At 56.1% G+C, this 16,166-nt stretch overlaps 9 protein-coding genes across 9 annotated transcripts; 5 read left to right on the top strand and 4 right to left on the bottom strand.

Moving 5' to 3' along the window:
- Nucleotides 1–19: 19 nt before the first annotated feature.
- On the top strand, nucleotides 20–223 carry VTJ04DRAFT_4076 (uncharacterized protein; the record flags this gene model as incomplete). The annotated part of the gene is made up of 1 exon (XM_069362046.1): nucleotides 20–223. The coding sequence occupies one exon, from the start codon at nucleotides 20–22 to the stop codon at nucleotides 221–223; it is 204 nt and encodes a 67-aa protein (XP_069222596.1).
- An 8-nt stretch (nucleotides 224–231) lies between these two features.
- On the bottom strand, nucleotides 232–2,190 carry VTJ04DRAFT_4075 (uncharacterized protein; the record flags this gene model as incomplete). Its single annotated transcript, XM_069362045.1, has 2 exons — nucleotides 232–1,908; nucleotides 1,963–2,190. The coding sequence occupies 2 exons, from the start codon at nucleotides 2,188–2,190 to the stop codon at nucleotides 232–234; spliced, it is 1,905 nt and encodes a 634-aa protein (XP_069222595.1).
- Nucleotides 2,191–3,045: 855 nt separating this feature from the next.
- On the top strand, nucleotides 3,046–3,264 carry VTJ04DRAFT_4074 (uncharacterized protein; the record flags this gene model as incomplete). Its single annotated transcript, XM_069362044.1, has 1 exon — nucleotides 3,046–3,264. The coding sequence occupies one exon, from the start codon at nucleotides 3,046–3,048 to the stop codon at nucleotides 3,262–3,264; it is 219 nt and encodes a 72-aa protein (XP_069222594.1).
- A 253-nt stretch (nucleotides 3,265–3,517) lies between these two features.
- On the bottom strand, nucleotides 3,518–4,168 carry VTJ04DRAFT_4073 (uncharacterized protein; the record flags this gene model as incomplete). The annotated part of the gene is made up of 1 exon (XM_069362043.1): nucleotides 3,518–4,168. The coding sequence occupies one exon, from the start codon at nucleotides 4,166–4,168 to the stop codon at nucleotides 3,518–3,520; it is 651 nt and encodes a 216-aa protein (XP_069222593.1).
- A 524-nt stretch (nucleotides 4,169–4,692) lies between these two features.
- Nucleotides 4,693–5,620, bottom strand: VTJ04DRAFT_4072 (uncharacterized protein; the record flags this gene model as incomplete). Its single annotated transcript, XM_069362042.1, has 4 exons — nucleotides 4,693–4,857; nucleotides 4,921–5,267; nucleotides 5,336–5,429; nucleotides 5,495–5,620. 4 exons carry the CDS (start codon nucleotides 5,618–5,620, stop codon nucleotides 4,693–4,695), a joined length of 732 nt encoding a protein of 243 aa, XP_069222592.1.
- Nucleotides 5,621–7,572: 1,952 nt separating this feature from the next.
- On the top strand, nucleotides 7,573–9,315 carry VTJ04DRAFT_4071 (uncharacterized protein; the record flags this gene model as incomplete). Its single annotated transcript, XM_069362041.1, has 1 exon — nucleotides 7,573–9,315. The coding sequence occupies one exon, from the start codon at nucleotides 7,573–7,575 to the stop codon at nucleotides 9,313–9,315; it is 1,743 nt and encodes a 580-aa protein (XP_069222591.1).
- A 233-nt stretch (nucleotides 9,316–9,548) lies between these two features.
- Nucleotides 9,549–10,004, bottom strand: VTJ04DRAFT_4070 (uncharacterized protein; the record flags this gene model as incomplete). The annotated part of the gene is made up of 1 exon (XM_069362040.1): nucleotides 9,549–10,004. One exon carries the CDS (start codon nucleotides 10,002–10,004, stop codon nucleotides 9,549–9,551), a length of 456 nt encoding a protein of 151 aa, XP_069222590.1.
- A 2,162-nt stretch (nucleotides 10,005–12,166) lies between these two features.
- On the top strand, nucleotides 12,167–12,823 carry VTJ04DRAFT_4069 (uncharacterized protein; the record flags this gene model as incomplete). The annotated part of the gene is made up of 1 exon (XM_069362038.1): nucleotides 12,167–12,823. The coding sequence occupies one exon, from the start codon at nucleotides 12,167–12,169 to the stop codon at nucleotides 12,821–12,823; it is 657 nt and encodes a 218-aa protein (XP_069222589.1).
- Nucleotides 12,824–14,493: 1,670 nt separating this feature from the next.
- VTJ04DRAFT_4068 (uncharacterized protein) lies at nucleotides 14,494–15,162 on the top strand (the record flags this gene model as incomplete). The annotated part of the gene is made up of 1 exon (XM_069362037.1): nucleotides 14,494–15,162. The coding sequence occupies one exon, from the start codon at nucleotides 14,494–14,496 to the stop codon at nucleotides 15,160–15,162; it is 669 nt and encodes a 222-aa protein (XP_069222588.1).
- Nucleotides 15,163–16,166: the final 1,004 nt, after the last annotated feature.

Raw genomic sequence — 16,166 nt, 5'->3', positions numbered from 1 at the left:
CCCAGCATGCCTTCCGCTCATGCTTCATAACGACCACAAACCACTCCTGCCGGCAGGTGATGCCAATCTTGCTCTACCCAACCGGCGAAACATGAACAAAGAAAAGGAAAGAAAAAGAAGGGAACGCAATGCGTCACTAAAATGTTGTAGTAGTAAAACGCTCCAAATCGACGAAACCTCCCAACCGATCCAATCAATACAGAGGCAAAGCCAAGTGAGATGAGCGGGGAATCAATATGTCTCTCCCAAATCCACCGTCGGCCCTCTCACGGTAGCGCTACTAACGCTCCTCATGCCCGACGAGGCCCCGCTGGCTCTCCTCGGAATGCCTCCCGACACGCTGCCCCCGCTGAGCCTCCTTCCCCCTCCGGGCAGCGGAATGCCCGATTGCCCTCCGGAGGGTAACGGAATACCGGTCATGACCGTCTCCATCTCGTGCCTGGAATATGTACCCCTCCTGCTCGGCGTGCGGAACTCGCCCACTTCGTCCTCTGCTTCGGCTGCTTCGGCGGCTTCCCGGGTGGAGTAAGAGTGATAAGAGGAGATGCTACTGTTGTAGCCGTGCATGCCCAGGCTGGTGCGCGGGCGGGTGATTCCCAGAGGAGTGCGAGTGCCAGAGTGGCTTGCGCGGCTGAGGGGTCGGGGTGGGGGGATCATGCTGGTCGTGCCGGCGTGAGATTCGGCGCGGCTGGCGGGACGGCCGTAGCTAGCACGGCTGCTGGGCCGGGAGTAATCGAAGTCGGAGGGGTGGCTAGTAGGGATCGGCGTGGAGGCAGTGGCTGAGTTGGGATTGCGGTTGGGTAGGGTACCCAAGGAGAGACGCGAGACTCCTGATGTGCTAAGTCGGGGGACATGTTTTCCAGTCGAGGTTGCCGAGGATTGAATGCTACTGCGAGAATCAGAAGGAGCGTGGCGAGAATGGGATGGAGTCGTTATGTCGCCGTTGACGCTAGCTGAAGTCGAAGACGCCGTTGAGCGCTTCCTGCTGCGAATGGTGACGGTTGATGGGACAACAGGTTGCGGAGATGAGCGAGGCGGGGTGTTGGTCGCGGTGACCGGAAGCTTGGCACGCGCCGACTGCACCCGGGCTTCGAGCCGCGCCATCTGAGCCGTGAGGTGCCGGATATGGGTGAGGGAGTTCGACGTTGCTAACCTCTTGGAACCAGTGCGCGTGGGTTGGGTAGTCGTAGACCTTTGTGCTGGGGGTCGTGACGAGGTGGAGGAAATGGAGGTAGTTCGAGTCAGGCGAGACCCTGAAGTCGATGACGTGAAAGCACGAGGCTTCGGCGTGGTGCTGGTGTCGGCTGACGGGAGCCTGCTCTTTCGTACCGGCGCGGGGGTCTTGATACCGCCGATCCTGGGAAGCGGCAGAGAGGCGTCAGACATGGGCGGAGACGGAGGCTCCTGGAGATCGGAAGCAGCATCCTCAGCGGAAAGAGCCTTGAGGTCGGGCGGGGTCATAATCATCGGCGAGCTTGCAGTCGAGTGAGGTGAGTTGCAGAAGGATGGTGATCCCGGAATGGATGAGGCATCAGTGGAGAGGCTGGACAAGTGGCGAGCTTCCTGTTTCTTGATCTTGTCCTGGAGGATCTCGGCCTCGACCTTGAGGTCAGCGAGTTCCTCCCGCAGGCGTTGCGATTCCACGCGCAGCTTCTCCCGCTCCTGTTCGCCAATCTTGATCTCTTCCTCCAACATGACGGCGCGCTCAATAGCAACGTTGTACTTGGACTCCAGATCCTCGAGAGACGACGTAGTGTGTCGCGCTTGCCTCTCATAATCATCGTTGGCCACCTCGATGTCGCGGAGCTTTAGCTGGAGTGTCCGGTTCGCTTCGCGCAGGCTAGTGATTTCCTTCTCTAGCGCGCTCTGCGCCGAGTTCGCCTCCGCCTTTGCTTCCTTGTATTTCCGCTGCGCAAACTGTCAGCAAGGTGTATGGAGCATGTAGCATGGCCGCTTGCATACCTTCCACTCTTCCACCTCGAAGCTCAGCTCCTCGGCTTTTTGCCGCAACGACCGCTCCCTCTTATCGGCAGCCTCCAAGTCCTTCTCCAACTCTGCCTCCAGCTCCTTGCTCGAGGCCTGGAACTCAGCCAGCTCGGCCTCGAGCGCCTCATACTGCGACTTGTACCAGGCCAAGGCATCCTCCAGGCTGGCGCCAGCTCGGGGCGGCGACGATGGTGGCTCCGACATGGCGTTAATATGCAGCGACAATCAGCGCTGCGGGGTGGGGCATGGGTGATCGGAACAGAAAAGAGCGCGAAGGTAAAAACGAGCGTCGGGTCGATCGAGGCGCCGTGATGTTTGGAGACGGCAGCGGCCTGGAGATGTTCAACGACGTTGGCCTTGGTTGGCGACTGTGAGGCACAACATGCCCGACCGGGCAGAATCGCTCTCGCGCACAGTGGCGGTGTGTCGGCGGGCGGCGATCGGGGGTGGGAGGTTGGGCTTAGTCGCGCAGTTGTTGTCGTCGATGTTGGTGGCCGTGTCGTCGTTACGAGGCGCGCCTAGCGGCCTCTCTAAACTTACCTACCTGTTCTGCGAGTGTTGATGTCGTCCTCGCGGTCGAAATGGTGGTTGTCGTAAGTGGGTGGTGGTGTCGGATGGTCCATGTCAGAGGAGAGTTGATCCCCATCAGGCGGAGGCATGTTTGGCTTGGCATTGCTTGCCGCCTCCTGGATTGTTGCATGCGCCGGCTGGGCAGGACGAGCCATTGGCGCCCTGGCAACCGTGCACACCCGGCAAAAAGTGGGGCATGCCTGGGCAGCATGCACCGCCTGACCTGCAGCGCCCACCAACCCGCCAGTGACTGGACGACCAGCAACGCCCTGCTCTTTTCCATTTTTGTGTTCTTTGTGTTGACAAAAGTGCGCACAAAACAAAATCCTGCTTCCACGTGTTCCTCTCCTCTTTCTCCATTTCAACACAAGATTTCCATCTTGATTCCTTGACTTTTCGGCTTGTTCCATGCCCGACAGACAGCAGCGGGATGCCAGAATCATCCGGCTAAGAATAGCATAAACCTCGCCCACTTTAATCATCCTTGTCATGCCCCGAACGCTCTGCAGCAGCTTCCGATTCGGCCCCATCCGCTTCGTTGGCCAACGCACATCCTACGCTGAAACGCCGTGGGGAAGTCTCAGAAAACTGCCTGTGTTCGCTGTCATGCAGCTGCGGCTCTTCGGACGCGCTCTGGCTGCGGATGACGTTGTCTGTACGACATGGACGCCAGCCGTCATCTTGCTGGCGATTTCAGCGGCCTTCTGATGTGTCTTCTGTCTTGACAACATGCGGGCAAGGACATGTGATGGGGCTCTCGGCAGATGAATGCGGGGAGCTCACCGGCTGACCCGTATCATCCCGACCATTGGCTCACTAAACATGTCGAATGCAACCTCTTGGGATTGTTTGTTGTGATGGGAGGAAAAATCTATGAAATGCCCCGCATCATCCCGCATCATGACCGACTGCCCAGAAAACCTTAGTATCTATGAGCATAGGAGTAATCTCGTCCTTCAGGTCATATCTTGTATTTGTCCGCCATGGTCCTCCCAAACTCCATACCAGCCGCAAAGTGGAACAGCTTGGCCGACACCACCATTCTTTCCCGTTGGCTGTACTCCAGCAGGCGCTGATACAGTTCTGAGAGTGGGATCACTACGCGCTCAATATTCTCCCCATCCTCCAGCCTCTGCTCTGGCAAACTGTCCGCGTTCTCTCCCTCGCCCAATCTCGCCTCCACCATGACCAACTTCATATTCGCGCTGCTCAATCCCGGATCCGCCGCCATCACCGGACTAATGCTGACCACCCGACATTCGTATCCCGTCTCCTCCCGAAACTCGCGCACAGCAGCCTGCTCAGGGGTTTCACCTTCGTCGACCAAGCCCGCGGGCCATTCGACCGTGTAGGCGTCAAGTGGCGGGCGGTACTGGATGACAATAAGGGTGGACGGCGGTCGTGAAGGATGAAGAAGGACGTTGCCCATGGCCACGGCGTCGATGCCGGCCGACCGGGCCCGCGTTTTGCGCGAGGCCACTTCCCATGTCCGGGGTGTGCCAGTCTGGTCTATGTAGGAGATCTTGCGAAGCGTCACCCACTTTGAATCAGCGGGAGACAGGTCCTCGATGGCGGTGATGACGGGTTCTTGGATCTTCGGTTTTGGCGCCATCCTTTTGTTGCGGCGAAAAACGGAGACGAGAGTCCGGGATGTGAATTGATCAGACAAGCAGTTTCTTGGTAGGTTGATGTGTGAGGTGAGTAGCAATGTCTGTCTGGCGCGTGAATTAAACTGTCGAGAGAGTGAGTTTCGAAGCATGAGGGAAGAGGATGAAACTGTGCTGAGAGACTGCATGAGAGCGGGGCAGGCGATGCTAGGTCCCTTCCAAACAGATGTCGTCAAAACCCAACCCCCCCACAACTTTCGAGCAAATACCGAAGAACCCCCACGGTTTGACACATCCAGCTTTGGGGCCTGAAACATCACCACAGCAAAGCGCAATTTCGACTTCATCACAAGGCGGAACCATGACCAGGCATAGACAGAGACTATCAACCCAAATTCTTTTTGTACAGTTTCTCTAAAAAAGTCCCCTGCTTTGTCAGGGCTCGACGAATGCCAACCCCTTGTGCAAATGCTAAACTCTCCAGCCTCAAGCGCTAGCTTCAGAGATAGCTCTTGCCATTTCTCTCAGCTCAGAAAAAGCTCCCATCAATGACACGAGGGCCAGGAATAGTGTACTGGCTGAAACCATTACCCCAGATATCGACGAGGATGCCCGGGTCCGTCGCGCTGTAGGCGCCAGGAATCCGAACACCAGCCGGAAGCTGACCGTTGTTGCTGCCCTTGATACGAACTTGCTGTGGGAGATATTAGCATCTTCTATACCGTGACACCACAAGGGGAAGCATGGAAGAACTCACATAGCAGCTCATATAAAACTGCGCACCCGACGGCTGGCCCGCGGTGTGCAAAGCGATAGCCTCCGCACGCACCAGATAGTCCCCAGACGGGATCTTGCTCGGGATGCGGAACGTCCGCTTGCCGCAGTTCTTGTTGAGCATGTCGGTTCCCCATGTCTTGGAGCCGGCGTCGTAGCCGAACTCGTCCACCTTGAACCAGGACGCCGACGCACCGTCCGCCTGCGTCGCGTCGTCCACCTTGGCCATGTACACCATGACGGGCCCGAAGTGGTTGCCGCCAATGGCTTCGCTGGCGCACGACCGGTCGTTGGGCTGCGCGTGCATCTCGACGGTGAAGTCGGAGCCGGCTGAGATTGAAATGGTTAGCGAGTGCTGTTTAGTGCTTGACAGAGAAAAGGCTGAGGAGAACTCTTACCGTTCACCTCGCAAATGCCAGATACACCGCGAGATCCGCCAACATTGCAAGCCATGTCACTGCTGGTGACGCTCGTGACGGGAGAGTTGTTGGGCTGTTTAGAGTCAACATAACCTTGTTTCGTGAGCAACACATGTTCAGGGGCACCCGTTCACTCACCGGCATCCTAACACAGGACGTCCCAAAGTCAGTGCCACCGCTGCTGGCAAACTGGAAAATGGCATGGGCAGCGGCGTGCTGGGCCAGAAGGCCCGCGGCAATGAGGGCGGATGCGAGAGTCTTCATGGTGAGATCGTTCAGCGAGGTGTGACGAGAAGAGTGTCGAACGGTGAACTCTGCTGATAGCAAGCGGATTCTCGAGGCACATCATCAGACCATTGCGGTATCTTTATACTAGTTGTGGAAGGCTTCCACGTTCGTTGTCATTCCCTAACTTGAACCAACATTTGAAATCGGAGCATCTAGATCGGGCCTCACGACGTCTGGCTCCGTCGCCGTACCAGCACAGCGGCTTGAGATCGCAAAGTAATACCGAGTGCGGTATTAGATTCCGCAATACCCGTTCGCACCGGCCGCTATTCGGTCAATAACAGTGTTTGTTCCCCTGGGCTCGACCTGTTGCTGCGCGCGTTGAGAGCGCCTGAGCAAATGAAGACGGTGCGGCTCAAATCCACTGTCGGCATGGTATCGCATCCTGCCGTGTACTACGTCCGGGGCGGGATCGGGCGGACCCCGGGGTCCGAGACCTGTTTATGTGAATCACGGCTTGGCTGACCCCTCCGCCCCGGGCCATTATGCGCCATTCCGTGCAATGCCGTACCGGGGCAGCGTACAACCCGCGGCACAGGTAGCCCCGGATTTGGGGGCTCGTTTGAGTCAACTCGGAGGCCGTGCGCCGGGGTCTCCCAAATTGTCAATTTATTGCCGCCGGCTCCGAGATAAGAGGGATCTTGGGTCGGGACGGGTTCTGGCTTGCAAGCGGGTGGCCTATGAAGGTGATCTCGGTTGTCGGCACGAGATGAGGCTCGGTTTGTCTCATCGAGCTCGAGGCATCGTGGTGATGTCATACGTATTATCAAGACTCTCAAGAAGAAGAAAGAGTTGAGTGAGCAACAGGCGGAATCCAACCCCGAGAAAATTCATTAACTACATCGCGCATGTCATTTTCATCGGACCTGACAACCGCCTACCCGTGATCTAGTCTACTTCTGTTAGTCTCGTCCGTCTGGCTCCTTTCAATCCTTTCACCGCAGAAGCTTGATGAAGTATCAGACAGACATTCCAGGGCAACCACCTGACGGGTCAACTTCAAGGCGACACGAAATCATTGTATCCACTCAACGGAAACACCATAATTGTATGCAAACACGATGAGACACAAAGGTGGGCTGAACAATTAACATGAGAACCCCACATTGGCTGGTTCCCCAGGGAAGTGCCCGCGCCTTCAATCACACCCCTTCCATGAATGGGGGATGCTACATAGATCTCGCACTTACCTAGCAGACTGTATGATATGATAAAAACTCACTCAGTCACGTTGAGACCTTTTGTTGCCATTTGTGATCCTGGGTTCTTCCCATTGGACCCTGGAGGGGTAGGATGCGAAGTCCAGACCTCCCGACGTTCGGTAGGATCTCTAAGGCGGTACTCTGGCCGCCACTTCGATTAGAATCTCCTCGGGCTTGCTAATCTGCTGGCGCAGCACGTACTGTATGTACCAAGGAGCTTTGGGTGGTGTTGATGAACGGGGATGGCGTTTGGCTACTGGGCAACTGCTGTAAGCCTTGTTTGGGAAGTCTTAACAACGTCCAGGACGTCCACAACGGCCACAATGACCAACAATATGCAGGGGCCGACACTAGCTAAAACTAAAACTCTTCATATACCAAGAGCAAGATTGGCGGCATTCAAAGCTGTGCCATTTTCTTCTCTGCTGAGGTTCTTGTTAACGGTGACATTAGCGCACATTGTAAGGTCGATAAGGACAAGGCCGAAGAATTCCAGGGCCATATGATAGGACGAATCAACAGTGGATAAACACAAAATACAGGATATATGGTCAATGACACCTGGTTTTCATCTTCAATGTTTACAAACAAAAGGGGAACTGTCAGCTAGGAGAGGCGATGCACCCTAACCCTCAGCCCCTCCCCACCAAGTTTTCGGTGTGCAGCGGGGGCTGCTGATGCCTAGAAGTCTCGTTCGTCATCAACTCGGGCAGTCATCTCCACGACATGGCTGCGACGGAGCTTACCGGCGAGCAACTCGCTGAGTACATCGAGGTGCTCATCGCAGCTTGGCGTCAATGCATCCGGGAGCTCCAGCAGTTACAAGAGGCAGCCGACGCTGCGGGGCGTCCTGTTCGAGGCCTAAATTCTCTGCTCAAAATCCAACAGCGGGCCCTGGACAAGGTCATCCAGAAGCAGAGCTCCGAGTCGGCATCCATCTCGCCTGCCCAGTACTTTGGGATTAAGAGCTGCTGCTGGGACGATCGATGGGCAGTCGTCAAGCGCTGCCGAGGCCTGGTGGCCGTCAACAAGGACTTCCCCCGCAGTCCACGTCTGCCCGTCGGCGTGGATGAGGGATGGTTGGCATACAAGGACCAGCCTTTCCAGGAAAAGCCCGTTGCAATCGACGCTGTTGTCGACAGCGGCGCTACTTGGATCAAGTTCATCTCAGTTTCCCCAAAGACCCTGGAGTACCAGGTTGTAGCTGAGGGCTGGGAAAGTGACGCGGACAGCGAGGCGGGAGACGATCAAGCGAGTGACGAGGGGTTGCGCCACACCGAATTTGCCGACACAGTTTCCAAGATCGTACTGGCAGCGCGTTGGAATCACTGTCCCCGGGTTCACCTCATCTTGCCTAGCCTTCATGAGGGCCAATCCGAGCTTGTCGACCGTCTGCTGCGCTTCGTGCGGAAGCGCATGGGCGGGCCTGACGTGGCGATCGACATCTCTTGCGCGGATAGTCTGTTCTTTGCCAATCCGACGCCGCCTCTTGAAGATGCCATTAACGCGCTCATTCAAGATCGCGACCCCCTCGTGGGAGACGATTGCGGTCGGCTGACCGAGACAGTCAACCTGGATCCGAGCGCCCTCGTGGCTCTCGTCACTGATTTGCACCACGGCCCGGTGCCCCGTCAGCCAGAATGCCAGCAGGACATCATCCGGCGCTCGCTCCTTGATCATGAGTCGGACAACAACGAACTTGTTGCGCGCCGGGACATTTTGCCTGAAGTGGTCTATCCAGCCTTGCGTGGGCGCCGTCTGGTGTGCACCAAAGCCGCTGCTAGCTATTTCCGTCGCTTGGTCAGTGCTATTTCTACTCATTCAGAGGAGGTTCGGGCTGGCTTTGTTCTGCCGCCAGACTCCGCCACGCCGGTAGAGCCGGAGGATTTGCGGAAGGGTCTCGGAGAATGGTCCAACCTTCCAGTTCCCAACAATCTCCATCTCCCTGTTGAAGTGGTACCGGACGTTGACGTGACCGACGTGGACTCTGCGGTGACTGCCGGCATTCTGCCACCCATGGCCAGCGGCGTCGCGCGCGACTTGTCGCCGCTGAACCGCTCCGTGTACTGTTACGGGTGGATGCACAGACTCACCACGGTCACCGGCCACCGAGGCATCGAGCGCCAGGTGACGCTCGCCGTAGCGCGCCACTGGGATCGGAACGACCCGCGGAACGACGTGCCTCCCGACGTTTGGCACCGTCACCTCGGCGGGTACCTCATCCACCGCGACAAGCCGCGCGGCTGGCGCGAGATGATTCCTGGGGGGGAGGTACCGGAGGAGGTGGCACGCTGGGCATTGCCTTGGACGACATGGGGAAGGGGGATCAGCACATATGGCTTACCAGATACCAAGACGTGGGAGGGTGTTGGGCACAGCGAGAAAACGGGTTACGGGCGGCGCATGGCTAGAAGGGAAGGGCGACAGGCAGAAACAGTAGAAGAGGAAGAGGAGGTTGAGCAATCGTGACGGTCAATGGAAGGACCGTATTGGGTATATTGAGAGAACTTTTTCGCCTGAGTCAAATTAAAAATGTATCCATCTGATAATACACCCTCTGAATCAGAACCTCGCTGCAAACCCGTACCCCAACTAACCATCAACACCTCCACTCATCATCCGTCCCCCTCGCATCTTCTCCACTCCCACTCCCATTCCCGGTTCCCACCCCCACTCCTCTCCATCCTCACATCACACTACGCTCAGTTCAGAACAGGCGGCTGAGCGCTGATCGTCGGGGCTGCACCACTCTCCGTCTTCTTCTCGGCCTCAGCCGGGGTGGTCTGCGCCTGCTCCTCGGTGGCGGCGGGCGCCGGGGTCTCAGAGGTCTCTGGAGCGGGCAGAGTCGGGGGAGCAGCAGATGTGGTAGTAGTCTCGGTGGCGGCAGCGGCCGCCTTGTCCTCGGTCGCGGCCTTAGCGGCCTCGTCGAGAGCCCTGTCCTGGCCCTCCTTGATGGCCGGCTTCCGCAGGCAGCTGAGCAGGCTCTTGATCACGGAGCCGATGGTCTTGAGAGGGTTGGGCTTCTTCTCGGCGGCGGGCTTCTCCTCAGTGGAGGGCTTCTCATCGGCAGCGGCGGTGTTGGCGGCGGTCTCCTGCTGAGGCTGCTGCTGCTCAGGTTGGGCCTGGGCGGCGTCCGTCTTGGTGTTCTCGGCCGACATGGTGCTTGACTAGGCTTTGGTGATCGCGCAAATGGCTTGGTGGTTGAGATGCTCGACGGGAGTCAAGGCCGATGAAAGAGACTGGACGACGGACGGGTTCCGGACAGGACAGAACTGGCGTGAGAGAGAAAGAGGGGAGAAGAAAGCAGGCTCCCGGACCCGAGGAGCTGGCTCATTTATCTTTCATCAGGCTCCATCGCCCCTGAAGATCGAGATGAGCTGCCTCATCTCCCCTTTTCGGCGTTTCCCGCTCCACCGTCCTGTCGGGACCACGACGGGCCCAGCTCCGGATCCATGAGGCGGCGTTGGTCAGGCCCGATTCGGGTCTGGACGCCATCTCGTTTGGTTGCCAAGGCCCAACTATCGTCATGTCAATAAAAGCCAAGACCCAAAACGGTGGGCCCCTGGCCCGATCGTACAGGCCCCGGGATGATCCCAGCGCCGGAACGACGAACCGGGGAAAGCCTGGCGCAAACAGTCATCGGATCTGGTTTAGCTCTGCATTGCGGCTCAGGGGCAACAAACATCATCGTCAATTCTCGACTTCACATCATCATCTGGCCGGAGCTGCGTTCACTGGTGAGATAAGAGAGAACATAGTAGTAGGAGACAGACATGTACCGTACCTACTTGGTGCACTAGCCTGAGTACGTGGTTGGATTGTCGACAACATACCTACCGTTCGTTTACGGTATCTAAGGTCAGGCGGATTTGCAGACTCATACTCCGTACGGAGTATAACTACCTCACTTCGTTTGGAAAGGACACAGTGCCGCCTTCTTTCCAAACAATTAAGTGCCATGCAAGTCTGTTCCATTTCGCCCGATCTGCCTTCCATGTTGTCCATGACCACCACCAGGTGGCTCTTTCAGGAGTCGAATGGCCTCGAAGCAGACCACCGAGCAGTCGTTGCTTCCAGCGTTCCTGCCATGATGTCCTCGTCTTTGATCGAGCGCCTTTCCTGTTGCTCGCCTCTGGTCGGGTCCCTCCCAAACCTCACCTGCTCAGCTTACAGCCCGGGTCCTTCTCAACCGCTCTCGGACTGTTGTCTTCCCTAGCATTGTTCTAGCTTTGTCATCTAGGTTTTCAGAGAAGAGCTCCAGCGTACCCGAATAGCCTTTGGGCAGCGGTTGACGATCTTTCCCTCACAGCGAAGTGGGAATGACTTGCAACATTGACATTGACTTCTGCGCGTCTTCGAGTTGATCGCCTAGTTGTCAAAATGGCGCGTCCTTTCGATGGCTACGAGTACTGCGCACTATGTCGTTTGAAGATCCTCCACCAGCCCAGCAGCGAGACGGGGATGTCGAGTAGCCCGGCCTAGCTGACCAAGTACCGCGTGTGTGAGTTTTATGCCTACACCCCATACGGTATACATACTTAGCTAATGAACCGGGTCCCCTCCAGTGTACTTTTACCTCGATGACCCCTTGCTGGTTGCCTACCTTTCGCCCTGCACATGCACACGCCATGTGGCTGGCCAACATGTTTACATCGTGCGCCCGAGTCTCTCCGACCCATATGCAAATGGTCAGCCATTTCTGCCTGCGCTTCCTGGGACGTTCTTAGTCTTTCAGGATCAGTCATTATTCTCAACGTTTGGCTTCCCGTTCCACAAGGCCTGCTGGTTTATCCTACAGGAGCGGCTGATCCCATTCCTCGGGGAGCCCAGTATGATCCTTCAGCATATCCTCCGGGTCTGTCTCTCCGTCCGCATGCACGAAGGACTTTCCTGCGAGTTACCAGTTTGGCCTCCTGATTGCTACCGCCTGCTCGTCCCCAATACTCCGGGCCCGGGGCTTGGTATCTTTAATCCCAGAGAGCCCAGTTCTCTGACAGACGGCCCGAAATCAGAAGACTTCCGGGTCTCTGACCCGCTCGACTGCCCAGAATTGCGAGAGTTATGTTGGTATGCCAGGCACAACGGCGCTCTGGGAACGCCAGACTGGGCAATGGCGGGTAGGGTCCGAGCAATTTCGGGCACGGTAAAGGACGGCAAAGATCCATTTTACGCCTTTTCGACAGAACTTCGCACACTGATCCTTGAATGGCTGTGCTTGCCAAGTGCGCTCAACCTACGGTTGGCATCCCGCGCTTTTGCAAGTATGGGCTTCTCCAGCTCGTTCTGGCGCTCAAGGTTCTGGCGTTGCAATGATCTCAGCATGATCTTCGAAGCCCACCAGGTGCCCCGGGGGTCTGGCGCGATGTGGAAATGGCTCTATGTACGCATTTTGCGCATGCTCCGCCTTCCTGTACCATCGGGCTTGATGAACCGCTTCGCCCTGTTTCAGGTTGCCCTAGACGTCGAAGGTCTGGTGGTCAGGTCGATCAACGACATATGCCAGGGACGGTCGTTCCGTGCCGACGAACACCGATGCCAGCTCACCCGTCGACTTGGTCTAAACCAGTGGAACTTGGACAGCAGGGTCGCAGAAGTTCATGGGACTTTGTTGAGTCTCGTGGTCTACACCGCGCCGGTGGCAGGCAAGCCGTACATCACCGGCCTGACTCTCCAATGGCGTTCTTATGAGCCTGGTGGACAAGACATCCAAGCAACATCTCTTGGATACTGTAGCACAACTCTGTCAAAAAGGCAAGTACTCTGGAGCAGAAATGTCGACCCTCCTCTGTGTGGCCTGCAAGTTGCTTGCGACATCGATGGCATTGTCGGGATAGGCGCTGTCGTGGATGAAGGCCGGATGGTTTATTGGGCGGGAGACGACGAGGGACCGGTAAAACGTGGCATGAACCTGGACTTTCGTCCACTCTACCTATGGGGCTACTTTGATGTGAGCTTCTCTCTGTCCTTTTGGGTGTGAACTCCAACTGACCTACATATAAACCCACCCACAGGCACTTCGAATGCAGCACCTCGAAGTTTCTGCGATCGACATGCCTCCAGAATCGAACCATCAATGGATGACGATCCAGGATCCAAATTTACGGCCACAAACCCACCCCCTTGTGCGCTAGCATCGCGAGATCCCGCGCCCGTTCTTCCAAATCCCCCGCGAGGATCACATCCTGGATCATTTCTGTCAAGTCCCTTGTCCAGATGATCTCGTGTATTTCATGAATTTCGGCGGGGTCAACGGCGAGCTTCTTCGTGATGTGGCATCAATCTCCATCTCGAAGAACAGCGTCCCCTTCAGGACTGACAAGGAATGTATCTTCGGGGTGCGGGTGGCATACAGGAATCCGGACAAACAGCCGGCTTTCATTGGTGACGGGCAATGCCGAAACGTTCGTGAGATGACGATATACCTGGACGGGCCTGGGGGCGAACGAATTACCCAAATCCACAAGCTGTTTGTTGACATTCCTGGCAGACCAAAGGAGTTCGTCGGTCTTAAGGTAAGTCGTCAGATTCCAGGTTCTGCCAAGGCCTTGGCCTGGGATAGTAAGGGTGGTGTTGAACTGACATCAGTGGATTTGATGCAGATCCATACAAACCGACGTGGCCCGCTGCTCCTTTTGGCGGACTGGTACTCAACATCACCGTCAATGATGTTGAAATCGGAGGTATGCGGCTTCGGCGGCGGGATGCTTGTGGGACTCTGGGCGATCATGGTAAGCTTACAAATCTTACCGGCGTTTTGAGCCAGTGGACTCATATTGAGTTGCGACTGATATCGAACAGGGAATTTCGGGTGTGGACGACATTGGGGTCGTTTGCATTTGAGAAGCGGCCAGAGGCGCAGGTCGGCTGGGTATTGATCAGATGCCCAAATTGACAAAAGATAGCAGAGGTATGAAGGTATTGCAGCAGTAGGCTTACTCAATAGACTAGCGTTGTATAATCGAAACAATATACGTACCTGTTAATGATCGGGATGGCCATACTTCGGACCAAGTATTGTATGTTTTGTCTGTCTGTTCTCTTAGGAGAAAGGATGCATGGATGTAACAATGAAGTGACATCTAAACATGCAATAAAGGGGCAATCAAGTGGCAGGTTGAAGCTTTGTTCGCTCTTTATTCAGCGACAGACAAGGCTTGATTTTAATGATTCAACAAGCCTAATAGTTACCCCAAGGAGAACCACCGGGAGCCTTGGTTATAACGAGGGGGTTGATAATGCTCAACAGGGGACATCGAATGCAACAACAAGGCCCTTACAGTGAGGCTCCTTAATCCGGATTCTGTCCATCCATGCATTCTTCCCTTGATGCCGTTAAATGTTTGAGAGATTTTGGCTTGCGGCAAACATTCTCTAGGTATTATACATGATGCTTCAGCCATGTGACAAAAACACTTCAAGGAGTCTAATTATGCGTGTCGTGATACCCCATCAAGGACCTTTTTCAGGTATGACCGCCGTTTGAAGGATCCCCCAGGACTTCTTTGACCCCGATGTTGGGGATGGCTTCTCATTAGGTAGACAACCGCAGCTGGCATATCCAGTTTCCAGTTCTCCAATTTCAAATTCTCAAGTGACACTTCATATTTTGGAACTGTGACCTCATCAGATCATATGAGTTCCACCAACATGTCATCCTTCTTGCGCCCTCGAACTCCCCTTCTCATCAATCTCCACTACAGTCTCCACTGGGTTGAGAATATCACAAAGAGGAGAGGGGCGTCAAGTTTGACGGGCCATTCTGCGAGCTTTGACCCTTCGATATCGCCCAGCACAACCCAGGAGGAGAAGCAATATCAGTCTCAACGCTTTCCTCCGGTAACATTCGCAGCCGACATTGCCGGGCTCGTGGATGACACAGGATTTGGTATCGGTAGTAGTGGCACTTGGTGGAGACTTCCGGCGCCATCCCCATCAGTCTTCCTGCGTTCAGTGGACAACACCTGTCTCGAGCGAATTCGTTCCATCTTGCGACATACAGCCTTCACGTTTGACGGGCCTATCAACTACGAGGTCGAGAGGTGGTTTGTTTGGACCGGCTTCGGAGGGGACATGAGACTGGAATGGGCTCCAGGCCCAGGCTGTGATTCTGAGTACAGCAATGCTGCTCCTGAGGTTGGACCGGCTATTGCCGGATTCAACGGAACTACGGCTGCGAGGGTTAACATGAGGGGACTGACTGCTGCGGAAATCGAGTGCCAACTGCGCATGTTTGCGGCCAGGGGTTGGAGGGACGTGGTCAGGGTGGAGATGGCGGTGGAGATCGAGGGGACGGCCCTGGGAAAGGGGACAGCATGATGTAGGAGGTTGGACGAAGATGCCCAGCCAGTCAAGGAGGAAGAATGGTCGATGAAAGGTTGTCCCAAATAGATTAAGAGCACAGAAATCAAGGCAGAGATGGGGAGAAGAGCTGAGGTCGAGGTACGGATACTGTAGTAAACAATGGGACAGTTACACAGCGGGAACCCAGGTCCAACCAACATGGCACCCCCAGGTTTTCGCCCACAAACACAGCTCTGTTGTTCAGCCCTGACCCCAAATGGCACGCCACGAGATGCACGACATCCCGTCCGCGTGCTATCTTTAGACTCGGATCCCGGATATCCAGCCTGCCCTTCGTTGGTTGTCCACGCACATTCCCCTGGAGCCGAACGCCATACCTGTTCCGCGCAGACAAAACAGCCCACGAAATCCAAGTCGGACACACGTAAACAAACAGTCGAGGTTCTCCTCGGGCTCCACGACCGTCAATAAATATAATTTGGCTGCGAGTTTGATGGAGACCCCAGTGAAACCCTGCAGCTGCAACAGGCCTGGGGTTCCCTCAGCAATGTCCCGAACCGATGCTACTGGCCAAGCGACTTGCTTGGCATGCAACCATACATGTCCTGCAGAACTAGACGCTGCCGCCCGGAGGAGAAGGCCACACGACGTGTTTCTGGAAGATAGCTGCTAGCCCGGTCCGGGCGCACCGCGCTGCGCCGGGCGAGACGTGTTGCTGCTGGGCGCGGCTGGCTGCAAGGTCAGCTCCTTGGCTGTTGCTATGAGGATGGCCTCCCCTCCTCCAAGCTTTGTTGATGTGGGCTTATTGTGGGAGCAGAGCACAACGACGGGAACAGTTGGCCGACACATGGCGGAGTGCAACTTCAGTCGGCCGGGCCTGAAATTCTGAAACGCAACTGGCCAGATTAGGATCATCCGTGGAGTCGACGGTTGCGGCTCAAGGGTAAGATCCTAGAGTCTCATACATCTATCCCTACCATCCCCCCAACTACGAGGCAGCCGAGCTGCCCGCCAGAGAC

Source organism: Mycothermus thermophilus (genome assembly GCF_041956435.1).
Source record: "Mycothermus thermophilus strain CBS 625.91 unplaced genomic scaffold VTJ04scaffold_2, whole genome shotgun sequence".
NCBI lineage: Eukaryota > Fungi > Ascomycota > Sordariomycetes > Sordariales > Chaetomiaceae > Mycothermus > Mycothermus thermophilus.
Note: the sequence above shows the minus strand (reverse complement) of the source record. Positions and strands in the feature narration are given on the sequence as shown.